This window comes from Perognathus longimembris, chromosome 13 (assembly GCF_023159225.1).
Source record: "Perognathus longimembris pacificus isolate PPM17 chromosome 13, ASM2315922v1, whole genome shotgun sequence".
NCBI classification, from domain to species: Eukaryota; Metazoa; Chordata; class Mammalia; order Rodentia; family Heteromyidae; genus Perognathus; species Perognathus longimembris.
Window position 1 is genome coordinate 56,156,888 of NC_063173.1, and position 12,809 is coordinate 56,169,696.

The 12,809-nt window shown below is 50.6% G+C and overlaps 2 protein-coding genes, 1 long non-coding RNA gene and 9 other non-coding genes across 15 annotated transcripts; all 12 read right to left on the bottom strand.

Moving 5' to 3' along the window:
• Nucleotides 1-205: 205 nt before the first annotated feature.
• On the bottom strand, nt 206-621 carry Tex54 (testis expressed 54). Its single transcript, XM_048361430.1, is given in 2 exon segments — nt 206-453; nt 456-621. Coding segments are annotated over 2 exon segments (354 nt in total). The 5' UTR covers nt 562-621.
• Nucleotides 622-731: 110 nt separating this feature from the next.
• Nucleotides 732-6,377, bottom strand: Wdr74 (WD repeat domain 74). Its single transcript, XM_048360771.1, has 11 exons — nt 6,292-6,377; nt 6,076-6,182; nt 5,844-5,965; nt 4,437-4,512; nt 4,176-4,322; nt 3,948-4,049; nt 2,125-2,225; nt 1,981-2,036; nt 1,557-1,702; nt 1,223-1,279; nt 732-943 (listed from the first exon to the last, which is right to left on the bottom strand). Exons 1-11 carry the CDS (start codon nt 6,353-6,355, stop codon nt 770-772), a joined length of 1,152 nt encoding a protein of 383 aa, XP_048216728.1. The 5' UTR covers nt 6,356-6,377; the 3' UTR covers nt 732-769.
• A 1,694-nt stretch (nt 6,378-8,071) lies between these two features.
• On the bottom strand, nt 8,072-8,262 carry LOC125362800. The gene has a single exon (XR_007213110.1). It is a non-coding gene; the product is annotated as a U2 spliceosomal RNA (small nuclear RNA).
• A 1,281-nt stretch (nt 8,263-9,543) lies between these two features.
• On the bottom strand, nt 9,544-12,688 carry LOC125362115. Of its 4 annotated transcripts, XR_007213024.1 has the most exons (9): nt 12,026-12,688; nt 11,734-11,814; nt 11,152-11,549; nt 11,006-11,052; nt 10,703-10,758; nt 10,489-10,528; nt 10,255-10,287; nt 9,920-9,999; nt 9,544-9,681 (listed from the first exon to the last, which is right to left on the bottom strand). It is a non-coding gene; the product is annotated as an uncharacterized LOC125362115 (long non-coding RNA). The 4 variants fall into 4 exon arrangements; XR_007213023.1 differs by having other exon boundaries at nt 10,489-10,758; XR_007213025.1 differs by having other exon boundaries at nt 9,920-10,758; nt 11,152-11,185; nt 11,499-11,549.
• LOC125362778 lies at nt 9,752-9,876 on the bottom strand. Its single transcript, XR_007213091.1, has one exon. It is a non-coding gene; the product is annotated as a small nucleolar RNA SNORD22 (small nucleolar RNA).
• Nucleotides 10,104-10,171, bottom strand: LOC125362777. Its single transcript, XR_007213090.1, has one exon. It is a non-coding gene; the product is annotated as a small nucleolar RNA SNORD31 (small nucleolar RNA).
• On the bottom strand, nt 10,359-10,430 carry LOC125362776. The gene has a single exon (XR_007213089.1). It is a non-coding gene; the product is annotated as a small nucleolar RNA SNORD30 (small nucleolar RNA).
• On the bottom strand, nt 10,597-10,661 carry LOC125362772. Its single transcript, XR_007213085.1, has one exon. It is a non-coding gene; the product is annotated as a small nucleolar RNA SNORD29 (small nucleolar RNA).
• Nucleotides 10,846-10,971, bottom strand: LOC125362779. The gene has a single exon (XR_007213092.1). It is a non-coding gene; the product is annotated as a small nucleolar RNA SNORD22 (small nucleolar RNA).
• LOC125362773 lies at nt 11,259-11,333 on the bottom strand. The gene has a single exon (XR_007213086.1). It is a non-coding gene; the product is annotated as a small nucleolar RNA SNORD28 (small nucleolar RNA).
• On the bottom strand, nt 11,623-11,692 carry LOC125362774. The gene has a single exon (XR_007213087.1). It is a non-coding gene; the product is annotated as a small nucleolar RNA SNORD27 (small nucleolar RNA).
• Nucleotides 11,888-11,962, bottom strand: LOC125362775. Its single transcript, XR_007213088.1, has one exon. It is a non-coding gene; the product is annotated as a small nucleolar RNA SNORD26 (small nucleolar RNA).
• Nucleotides 12,689-12,809: the final 121 nt, after the last annotated feature.

Here is a 12,809-nt window from a genome sequence, read left to right on the forward strand (position 1 = left end):
GTAACCCCGCCCCTACGGAGCCAGACCCGGGCCAGGGGCGGGCCAACCTCAGAGGAGGAGCCTTAAAGAGCCCGCGGTGCCAAGTCCATCAGGGCCGGCCGGCCGGCCTGGCCAGCATCTTGAGTGCGGAGGACAAACCCACATTAGAAATTTTATTGTCTGGAGGCTGGGGCGGGCGGAGATCAGGTCACTCCTTCTCCAGCTCCTACAGAACCTCATTTTTGCTCCCACGGATTTCCTCCAGCTTTGGAACCTGGTCCGAGTGCCTCTTTGCTGACCGCGACGAGCCCCGACGGCTGAACATGGATATCCGGCGCCACAGCACAGTGATCAGAAGGCTGTCGTTGGACCTGCGGCTCGGGTGGACTGTAGAGTCTTCAGCGCCTGTGAGGGTTAGGAGGCTGCTGAACTCAGCCTTGCCTCCCAAATCCAAACTCCAGGGCAGTCCCTTCAGCGCACCCTCCTCTCCCGATCCAGGGGCCCACCTTCTTGTCCTTCCGTTGACAAGTCCTTGGCCCGCTCATCTGAAGTCTGCAAGTCCTTGTCTTGACAGCAGCCCATGGCCCCGCGGCCGGGCACCGTGCGCCGCCCGCCCCAGCCTGCCCCCCCAGCCTGCCAGCTAAGCCTAGGCTAGCTTTTGTGACGTCAGATATCCCACCTCCCTAGTTCAGAGAGCCCCTACAGGCCATCTCTTTTCTTTCTCGCATCACAAAAGGCTCAGAGTCCTGGTGGGTATTAGCTGTTTATTTACAGAGTGGGCACTGGGTCTTCAAGAGCTGGTGGACCCAGGCCGCTTTTTTTTCCTCCTGGTTTGATGAGCCCCTTGAGTGGGGTCCAAATCAGGAAGCTTCCGCTTGGCTGCTGCCTCCAAGGAGGCCCAAAGTTCATCGGTCTCTGTGTCTTCTAAGGGTGCCTTATCGGGCTCTTGTTCTTGTGGCTCATCCTGATGAGTGGGAAGGGTCAGAAATTGGAAGGAGATCCTTATTGGGAAATAACCCCCCTGGGCACCACCACCACCACCACCACCTTCATCTAGTTACCACTGCCACCATGCCTGGCACCCTAGGCAATAAAGTTCTGTTAGGACTTTGTCAGCAGCCCTCAGACAGTTCAAGTGACACCACAAGCAGAGGGACAGCCCTGGTTCTGTCCCAGCTGCCTCTTCTCTCCACAGGGAAATCACATCCCCTTGGTCCCCACATTCCCAGACCTGACAGCTCACCTCCCAGTTATCCCTGCCTGACAGGAGGAGGCAGTTCAGCCGAGACTTGAGATAAATCTGAAGGAAGACAAGGGGCTTTTAGGAGGCTGAAAGAGCTGAGATTCAAAAAATATAAGTACAGGGCACAAAAAATGGGGGCTTCAGGAAACCATGAAGTGGGGAGAAGAGATGAGGGCCCGAGGAGGGAGGAGGGTATGAGGGACAAGGTAACAAACAGTACAAGAAATGTATCCAATGCCTAACATATGAAACTGTAAACTCTGTACATCAGTTTGATAATAAAAATTTGAAAAAAAAAAAAAAAGAGATGAGGGCCTGAGGGTTGGTCTCATACCTTATGCTCCAAGCCACGTGGATTCCGGATCCTGTGTATCCTCAAGACTCTGTCCAAGCCACAGGAGGCCAGTAAGGGCTTCGCAGGGTGGCACTGCAGACTGCGGACACTGCCTGCCAGCCCCTTCAGACAGCCCAGTAGGCGCCCTGGAGAACAGAGGGAGAAACCAGTGGCTGTTTGGTCAGCCAACTTTTTCTTGAATGTTGAATGAAGGCTTGTTGTTCAGACCACTTTTCTTTTCAAAGTTTTATCCTTCAAATAACCTGGAGGCAGGAGTTGCCTACTTCCATTTTACAGATGAGGAAACTAAAGCACGGGGATTAGCTAGTGTTTGGTAAAACAAACTTGAATTCAAGCAAGGTGTCCCTGACTGAGACCTTAGCTAGCTCCCTTTTCCAATGCAAGCACTCCCTAATTCACTCACCTTGGCGAAAATCAATTTCTGCTAGCTGCCCGTGAGTGTTTCCAACAATGACAGAACTGAGGAGGAGACCAGAGGTGGGTTGAGATTGGCAGGAACCTCCGAGATTCCCTCCTGAGCCCTGTCCCCTCCCCTTTAAATACTCACTTGCCCTCAGGAGTGAGGGTCATGGCAGTCAGGGGGTACTCCCCATAGGTGGCCTCCAGGACTGGCCTGCGCTGGGGTGAGGCTGGGTCATAGATGCGTACCTGGAGGAACACGGAGGTGTCACCAGAGTAGCCTCCTCTTCATTCTTCTGAACACTGCTTGTTGATAACCTGCTCCCTTCCCCAGAGTAACTTTTTCATTTGGAAGGGTAGGGGTAGGCAGACCTGCTCAGGAGCATGAATTGGCAGTGAGGGGAAGGGTGGAGAAGATGAACATTCTGTCGTCTGGTTAGGGAGGGTGGAGGGATTGAAAAGCAAAATGGTCCAATAGGACTGGCAAAAAATAAAAGTCCTTAAGTTTTTTCTTTCTGTGTATGTGTGTATGTGTACATGCACCAGTACCAGGGCTTGAACTCACAGCCTAGGCACTGTCTCTTAGATGTTTTGCTTAAGACTAATGCCCTACCACAGTTCCATTTTCAGCTTTTAGCTGGTTAAGTGGACATTAGAGTCACACACTTTCCTGCCTAGTCTGGATTGGAACGGAAATCCTCAGATCTCACCCTCCTGGGTAGCTAGGGTTACAGGCGTGAGCCACTGGTGCCTGGCTCTCATATTTTGAGCCGAAGTCAATCATCAAGATCAGACCACCTAACAAGTGTGACAAGACATGTACTTACTACCTATGTATATAGTTGTAACCCCTCAGTACATCACCGTGACAATAAAATTAACCATAATAAAAAAGATCAGACCACCAAGAAATATGCTGAAGCCAAAGGCAGAAGTGTCATACTTGGAATGGCAGAGCCAATCAGAAGAGCTGTGTATGACAACTTTATGACGCCTAGTCTGAGGTCCACAAAACCACAGTGAAGAGAGAACTCCCCTTTCTTCCTAACCTTAGCGATGCGAGTCATAATTAGCCAGGCACCAGAGGCTCATGTCTGTAGTCTGGGCTACTCAGTTGAGGTAAGAGGGCTGGTACAAAGCCAGCTCAGGAAGGAAAGTCCATGAGACACCCCCCCCCCCCAATCCTGGGGCTTGAACTCAAGGCCTAGGGGCTGTCCCTGAGCTTCTTTTTTTTTTTTTTTTTTTTTTTTTGGCCAGTCCTGGGCCTTGGACCCAGGGCCTGAGCACTGTCCCTGGCTTCTTCCTGCTCAAGGCTAGCACTCCGCCACTTGAACCACAGCGCCGCTTCTGGCCGTTTTCTGTATATGTGGTGCTGGGGAATTGAACCTAGGGCCTCGTGTATCCGAGGCAGGCACTCTTGCCACTAGGCTATATCCCCAGCCCCGTCCCTGAGCTTCTTTACACGAGTTCTACCACCAAGACACAGCTCTACTTCCAGCCTTTTGGTGGCTAATTAGAGATGGCTCTCCCAGACTTTCCTGCCTGGGCTGGCTTGGAACCAGTACCCTCAGATCTCAGTCTTCCCAGGAGCTAGGATTATAGGTGTGAGCCGCTGGTGTTTGACCCTGAGTATCTTATTTCCAATTAAACACCAAAAAGCTGGAAGTGGAGTTGCAACTCAAGCGATCCTAGTCTTGAGCCAAAAAGCGCAAGAGCAGTGCTCAAGCCCTGAGTTTACAGCCCAGGACTGGCACAAACATAAAACAAACAACAACAAAACCCCCAAAACAATAATTTTGGAAACTCCACCCTAGAACACAGTAAGGGCATATATAGGTGCAGTTCCGGGGCCAGTCCAGATGGGGGCGCTCAGGAGAGGACAGGGCCAACGTGGCTCTGCCAAGCCACAAGGTCTATTCCCTCCAGGAAGCCGCTTCCCCACCCGCCAGCAGGCAGCAGATGCCGCCTCACCTGGTGGTATCCCGTGCACGTGACAAGCTTTTGTGAATCAGGGAGGAACTGTATATCTTGTTCCCAGATGGGAACCCGCAGATTGAGCCAGTCATTCCGCACCTGGAGGAAGAAAGGAAGGAAGATGAGGTACAGGTAGGCTTCGTGTGCCACTTCTTTTAGTCAAGCCCCCTGGTCTCAGGTCAGTCAGTGGCCTCAGATGCAGCCTCTCCATGCCCCAGCACTCACATTCTTGGCTCTGAACACAGGCTCTTGAGATCCCTGCAGGTCCCACACTTTCAGAGCATTCTCCTTCCCACCAGTGGCAACCATGTGCGGGTGAGCTGGGTCTTGGCGCATTCTACACACCTCAGGACCCACCTTCAGTTCCAAGAGCTGAAAAGAACACACACCGTCAGTTCCAGAATCCTTCTTCCTCCCTCTCCAAAGCCTCCACCAGCCCTATCCTGACTCTTCCCCCCCCCGCCCCATATGAGTCTAGAGCCTCACGGGGTCAGATGATGGCTCCTTCTCATCCTCACGCCAAACTCTGAGGATCCCCGAATCCACACATGTGATGAGGTTGCTGCAAGCAGGAGAGGAAATAAGGAATTTAAAACTTGAAGCCAGGTACAGTGATGTGCACCTGTAGTCCCACCACTGAAAAGGCTGAGAGGACCATAACCCATAAGTTCAGGTCTGGCCAACATAGTGAAGCCCTATCTCAAGAATAAAAGGTGAGGACTGGGAATGTGGCTTAGCAGGTGGAGTGCTTGCCTAGCATACATGAAGCGCTGAGTTTGATTCCTCAGTACCACAAAAACAGAAAAAGCTGGAAGTGGTGCTGTGTCTCAAGTGGTTGAGCTCTTAATCTTGAGCATAGAGAGGCTCAGGAATGGAGCCCGGGCCCTGAGCAAAAGTCCTACAACCTGGGGCGGGGTCGGGGGGGGGGGGGAGGCTGGGTGCTGGTGGCTCATGTCTGTAATCCTAGCTACTCAGGAGGCTGAGAGGTGAGGATTGCAACTTCAGGAAGCCAGGCCAGGAAAGAAAGTCTGGGAGACTCTTAGCTACAATTAGCCACCAGAAAAGCACAAATGACACTGTGGCTCAAAGTAGTAGAGAACTAAGGTAAGGACAGTGCCCAGAACCTCAGTTCAAGCTAGGGATGGGTGTATGCTCTTGCCAGGCTTGGTGGCTCATCCTAGCTAAGGAGGCTGGGAACAGAGATTGTAGTTTGAAGCCAACCAGGGCAGAAAAGTCCATGAGATTCATGCCCAATCAGCCACCAAAATGCTAGAAGTGGAGCTGTGGCTCAACTGGTAGAGCCCTAGCTTTGAGCAAAAACAAGCCAAAAGCTCAAGGACAGCACCCAGCCCCTGAGTTCAAGCACCAGGACACCCCTGCTCCCCCCCCCCCTTTTTTTGGCCAGTCCTGGGGCTTCAACTCAGAGCCTGGGCTCTGTCCCTGAGCCTCTCGTTGCTCAAGGCAAGAGCTCTACCCCTTGAGCCATGCTGCTGCTTCTGGCTCTTTCTGTGTATGTGGTGCTGAGAAATGGAACCCAGGGGCTTCTTGCATGCGAGGCAAGCGCTCTACCACTAAGCCACCTTCCCACCCCCCACCCCCAGTATGTTTCAGTATATGAATATTACAGGACTATTACCTGACTTCCAGTGTTACCTCAAACATTATAATGGAACCAAAAGAAAATTCCGAAGGGTGTAAACTTTACGAAGGACTCTATTTTGTCTGCTCATAGCAGGTAAACACCACCTGGTAGGTAATTCAATGAACGTGTAACATAGAAGTGAGCGAAGGGAGGCAGGAACACCTGAGGGTTGGACGCCTGTACTGTTATCCTTGGAGGGAACCTCACGCTCTCCTTACGAGGTGAACGTTGGGCGGGGCGACCGGTCTTACCCCTCGGCCTGGGCGAGACCTCGGAACGTGCCCTCCCCGCCGGGGCAATGTCTCTGGCCTTGGAAAATGCCCTCAGCCGTGTCGAAGCGCTTCACGGTCCCATCCGCGCAGCCCACCAGGATCTGCGAGGCAGGAGAGGCAGGAGGGCAGGATGGCAGGAGGGCAGGATGGCAGGAGGACAGGAAGGCAAGGGCGAGGCCCCAGCTGGGGCCCCAGCCCAGCCCCCACTCACCTGCGCCTCGCCGCCCGCGCCCCAGCACAGGGCGCTCACCGCCTCCTCCCGCCGCGGCTGTCCCGTCGCCGTGAAGTTCGCCGCCTGCCTGCGCCCAAGATTCACCCCTGCGGGACCAGGCGTCGGTCGTGCGTGCAGCCGTCCGGCGAGCGCCCCCCCTCCCTCCCTCCCTCCTCCGCCCGCCTGCCCGTCCAGAGACCCGACCCAGACACCCACCTTTCAGGATGCCGGTCTCGGTGCCGACCCACACATGGTTCCAGCGCGCCGCGGCAGCCGCCATGGCAGAGCCCGAAGCCCGGGGCCCGCACTTCCGGCGGGGCCCGCACTTCCGGCGCGCCTCCGCGTCATCCTCGCGCGACCGCCAGGCTTCCCGCGCCGCGGTGTCGGAGAGCTGGGGAAGGCGGAAGGAAGGTTAAGGAAAGAGCCCCCTGCGCGATCCGCCTTGTTTCGCCCTCGGAAAACGAGATCCGGGGCTGCTTGCTGAGGAAGGAAGGGGTGGAGAGTCTGTCCTGAGCGGGCAACGTAGAAAGAGGCCGGCAGTGCGACGCGGTCTTCCCCCAACGCCTTCTAGAACGCCAGCGTGGACGGAGTGATAGTAAATTCTCACGGCCACGTCAATTTCATTTAGCTCAATTCACCGAGTAATAACTTCACGACAGCCAGAGCCCTTGGCAATCACAGATTTTTTTTTTTTTTTTGCCAGTCCTGGGGTTTGAACTCGGGGGCCTGAGCACTGTCCCTGGCTCCTGTTGGCTCAAGGCTAGCACTCTGCCACTTGAGCCACAGCGCCCCTCCTGGCTTTTTCCCCCTATATATGTGGTGCGGAGGAATGGAACCCAGGGCTTCATGTATACGAGACTAGCTAGCACTTTACCACTAGGCCATATTCCCAACCTTAATTACTGTGATCACACATGACTTCATGAACACAATATTTCTGGGTTACAGAATCACTACGAATTAAACCAGCTGTGTGGGCTCAAAGGGACTCATTGGGAGAATAATAGCAAGCGCAAAGAGCGGATAGATTAACACAGTTCGTTGTAGGTGGTTGGGATACAGCGACTACACGTATTTTTGGGTTATGGCAGTGGCAAAACACAGAGGTAGTTCAAAAGGGCAGAGCTGTTTTAAAGCTGGGTTCTCATCCATCCCCGTTATTCTGGGACTTTAAGGCCTGAGCGATGTACCTGGTCTTTTGCTCAAGGCTAGGGCTCCACCACTCGAGACACAGCTGAGATACTTTAGTAGCCAGTCTGACATGTATTAAGGGTTAGGGTCATTGACCTAGCTTTAAAAACTTTTTTCCTAACAGTTTTATTTAAGCTGTTTTCATGCTTGCAGGCACGGCATGTTATATACTTCCTTGAGCTTCGGACCTCCTCTTCCCACGGGGTTATGGCTTAATGGATAAGTTAACAGTTTTCTTCATGGGCATAAGCAGTATTACTGTGACTTTGCGATGGGCAACGGTTTAAGTTTACTTGCATAAGATACAGTGCTGCTCTCAACCTGGAGTCCAATCACTCAAGATACGGACCTTGCTGGACCACAAAACTCGTTCTTTAGAGAAAAGGTGCTGGCCAGCGCCTAGGACTCATTAGAAAAGTGTGTTAGGATAGAACAAGGAGGGAAAAACACTGCCCCAAACCAAACCAACACCTTGTTAAAATAAGAGAATTTGTGACCCATACTGTAACCATCATATTTATACAGGTTACACCATGACGTGTGTGTTGCCAGATCACAACCATCAAGAGGCAGAAGACTCAGCACCAAGAAAGGAAAACACAAGCTCACATCCATAGCCAGAAGTGCACGTACCCCCAAGCACAAGTTACATTAGCATACAGACTGCACACTTAGGGAAGCACACATATATAAAGCTTCAGTACCCAATAAGCCTCACCTATACAGACACCTTGCCTCAATATACTAACTAGCAGTGCTATAATTTAAGCATTCTTTCTTTGAAACCACAATGATTTCCCCCAAGAGGGGGTGCACCGTTCCCGGAAGTACTGCAATACCAGGTCGATGCGTGGAGTGGACGGAGCAAGCTCCTATTCCATCTCCTAGTTCCAAAAATCCATTTAATATATTGTCCTCGGATAGAGGACATATCAGATATTAAACTGATAAGAACAGATACTACACTTGATCTTAGCCAAAAGGCCGAGAAGCGATACCGCGTGCTCTCAGTTCCGGAAGGTCTTGTCCTTGCTGCTCATTTTACAGTTATGGTGGCTTATACGACATGAAAGCTAAATCATTCTCCATCCTTACACCTCTGTTTGTGCTCAACTCTGAGTTAGCTTTTCTTCGTAAGAAAGCTGCTTTTACGGAAAAAGTCCTGACATATAGCCCCTTTCTGCTTGGCTTTCCTGTTCAGCACATAATTTGCATAACCACGCCCCTCGTTATTTAAATCCCTGCGGATTGGCGGCGCGGACTGCTGTGATTTCAGCGCCCCCAGGGGCCTCCTTTTGTTTCCTCCTCGCTGGTGGCGCTGGCACTCCATCCTGGGGTTGGGGGAGGAGGGATGGAGAGACTTGGGGACTTCGAGCCAATGCACTCTGCAGCCCTATACGTTGGTCTCTGAAGGTGGCCTCGTCTCCTCATTGAGGTCCGCCGGCTAGCGACGGCCCTGCACCAAGGAAGGGCTGGGTGGGAGGTCGGGGGCCCAAGGGGGAAAAACCGTGGTTTCTTCGTTAAGACCACCCCCTCCTCCTCTTTCCTTTCCTTCCTTCCTTGATAGGCTCTCAGATCAAACACACGGCCTATCCCAGTTGCCTCCCGTGTGTGCGCATGTATCTATGTGCGTGCGCGCTGGTCCCGAAGCTTTTTCTCAAGGACAGAGATGCACTTCTATTAATTTCTTAGCTGGTGGCCGGGGGCTCACCCCTGTAATCCTAATGTGTAGGAGGCTGAGACCCTAATGTGTCTGAGGCTGAGGGCCGAGGTTTGAAGTCAACTGACCAAAATATGAAGGGGGACGCGGAATTGTGGCTCAAGTGGCAGTGGAGCAAGCTCACAACCCCTGAACTTGGCTTGCTTTCAGAGACTGGAGTTTTTTTTTTTACCTTAACCAGTATTTGATCTCAGCCCTGTGATTTATGCACACTGGCACAGTTGGAAATGAGACCCCTGCAAACCTCAAGTTGAGGATGCTGAGATATAAGGATTAGTTTGAGGCTACCGTGGGCAAGAAAGGTCGAGACTGGTTTTATTTAGCTGTGGGGCTTGGATGAAGCCCTGTTCCTGCTGGGATTCACTACTCAAAAGTCTCAAGATTAGGTGTGAAGCTGAACCCTTATCTCTCCCTTATCCTTGACTCAAGACAAATGTCCATCTTGAACTGATGCTTGTGAAAAGCTGCTAGGTCAATCTCAAAAATGGCACACGAAATAGGTTATGTCAATTCTCAGGGACCCAACCATTTTAGACAGAAGCACACAGAAGCAGGCATCACGATAAGAAAAGCTTTATTAGGAAAATAAAAAACAAAGCCGAAATTGGATTGTGGAAGGGTCTGAAATTTTCCATTAACAGTCTCCCAAAGCTTGCAGATTCCTGGAGACAATAAATGGGTGTCATCCTTCAGACCTAGGGGGAAAAAAAGCCCATCTTAGTTCCATGTTTCTCTTTTCTTCCCCATGTTGCAGAGGTATTGATGATCCCTCAGACAGTTCCTTCTGGAACAAGTTTCCTCTTTTCCCCCAGCCAGCCCCAGTGGGTTCACCTTTACAGGCTCTGGGGCTAGGACAGGAAGTAAGACATGTGAGTATTTCTTCATTGGGAAATCCTAATCTCATCTTCACACTTGGTTAGTAAATGTACTCACCTCTAATCTCAGCCTGGAGTTGAGCAGGTACATGGTTGAATTCCCCTGCAAAGGCAGCCATCGGGAATCAAGTCTGAGTTCTGTGGTTGAGAAAAGTCCAATTCCCTTAGGTTAGTTTAACAAGTATTTTATAGAATCCACTGCCTCAGCATTGATATCATACCCCCAATCACAATGGTGAGCTCACAACTCAGAATATACCTTTCAGTCACAGTGATCAGACTGGGGCGGTAATCAATTCATCACTGCAAGCAGGAACCTGTTACCATTTGTTCAATATGACCCTAGACCACAACCACAGGCATGGCAGCTCTAAGTATTATGAAAGCATTTACCTCATCCTTCCCGGGATCCACAGACAACCAGTTCTGAAATAAAAATAAAAAAGTTGTCAGTAAATAAACAGCATACTAAAAGTGCCCATTTATGATCCTCCCTAGAAAATCAGATTTCCAGTCTCAACAGCAATTCATCAGCCGAACGAGATTCCATTAAGGAAGTCATCATGCAGACCTAAAAAGGTCTTTCTTTGCCTAGTGAGGCCAAGAGCACATGCTGACACTACTCACCTTTACATCAGCAAAGAAAGGGTCGCCACTGGCTAGCAACCTGGAAAAAAAGACAAAGTCTTGCATAGAAATCTTCTTGCACATGGCCACCCTCCTGCCCCATCTTTCATTTCTCAGGTGTTCATGTGTTTTCATTAATAGTCATAGTGAGCTAGTTCGATTCATCATAGAAACTGCATTAACTACTTGACAAGTGAAAGGAAGTAAAACTAACCCTTCTTTTACTGGAGGCATTTGGGCTCCTCTATCATATGCAGGAAGATGAAGCTCCTAAAATCAAAAGAAAAGATTAAATTACTAAGTCCAATGTCAGCAAATCAGATAGGCTGGGAATAGAGTATGCAAGCAGTGTTTTCTGTGTCTCAGACAGTTCCTTATAGAACAAGTTATCTATCTTTTCTCCCAGCTGCCCCAGTGGGTTCACCATTACTGGCTCTGGGGCTAGAACAGGGATTAAGACAGGATGCATGGTCCTCACTGGCACTGGACTGCCAAAGCACAAGTGCCAAACACTCACCACTTGAAAGTCCTGACATTTGACTCTGGATAGATAGTAGGTGCCATCTAAAAGTAATATAAATGAACAAATCAAAGGTCTGTAGTTGGCTCAGAGATGTGCTGTTATATCGTTACCCTATGGATAATGAGTTCCATGCAACATACCTTAAGACGGAGAAATGTATCACACCAAGCTGACCTGGGAAAAGAGAAATAGTTTGTTTCCAAGTTTGAGAATGAGAATAAGCAAAATGTCTTCACCTGTTAAGTACTGCCATCAGAACTCTAACATGCTATTAACTGTTGTGCCTCACCGAGCATCAGCCTGTTGATTCAAATCATCTGACAGTTATGTGGACAAAGAACTGAACCACACACAGTTCGGGGTTGTGATTTCCCCAGGCACTCATTGAAGAGGATGAATGGAAGAAGCAAAAAGGAAATTTTGCTTCAACTGTTCCCGTCCCAAGAACTCTGTAGAGGTAACCCAGGGCTATTCTTGGAGAAATTACCTGCATTCATCCTGAAAGATACAGGAACAGCTCAGGATTGGTAACCACATGCTGGAGACAGAAAAGGGGAGCCATGATTGGTAACTGGTAGCCACTTCGATAACTCCTCTCTACCACTGAGCCCTTTCTCAGTAGTAAGATGACATCACCTAGTACTCAGCCATATGCTTGTCATGTTACATTCATCACAGAATGGCCATGTAGAAAATGTCCTGCTCCCTGGCTATATACTCACCAAAACCATTACTGCTACGAATGAACTGTATGATGGTTCTTGTCTCATCGTCCTAGCAAGTTCCTTTGTGCTGGACCACACCTGAAAAATACGAGTATTCTTTGCTACCCGGATAGATTAGACCAGCCTCCAAAGCTGACATTTCCCAAGTGGTGCTACTCAGAATCTTTGTCCTTTCTCCACTAAGCCATCAGAAAGAGAGAGTTCAACTAAGAAATCATCAATGTAGCCCATCTCCAAGGGAAATTCCACAATAACAAGAACTATGTGCAGCATGTGGACAAGTACTTACTCTGAAAACTGCCCGTTTTCCTGTGCGTTCAGATGTCCCAATCCTGCAAGAGATTATAAATTAGCACCATTTAAAAAATGCAACTTCAAAATGCTGTGTGTGGGGCACGGACCGTGCATACAGGGCCGTCTCCTCAGAGCTCAGTTTTCCTCACGGAGCTCAGTACAGGTCTGTGAAAAGTCTTCATCACAGGGAGGCCCACAAGTATGGTCCCGCAACGCTGCTTTCCTACTCCTCCGAACCCCGCAGGGGCTTCCAGGCTTTGACTCTGCACACACTCGCTCTCCCAGCCCCTACCTCGCCCCGGATACCGAGCAGGTCCTACACGAGGCTTAGAGGGGCGCCTGGAATACTAGCTCTCAGGAGGGCGGGGTCTGAAATCGCTGTGCAAAGTCAGCTTAGGCATGAAAGTCCGGGGACACTGGCCTCCAACTCACGACCAAGTGGCCGGCGTGGGGCTGTGATTCCCGTGGGAAGGTGCCAGCCTTCAGGCGAAAGGCACTGGGCCCAGGTCCAGAGTACCAGCTCCAGGACCAAACACACACACGCATAGTGGAACGCCAGTTCATGTGGCCTTTAAAAAAAAAAATCTCACGAGAAAACAAAAAGGAAAACCAAGAAAACCCAAATAGCAGAAACGACCAAAGGACACACTCACCGAGACCAGCGAGAAAACGAGGCCGATGGCTGCGAAGCCAGAGCCTTAAATATCGTCCCGCAGAGGCTCACGGGATTTGTGGGCGGGACTGCGGTGGCGCACGCGCGCCTGGAATTGACTCCCGGG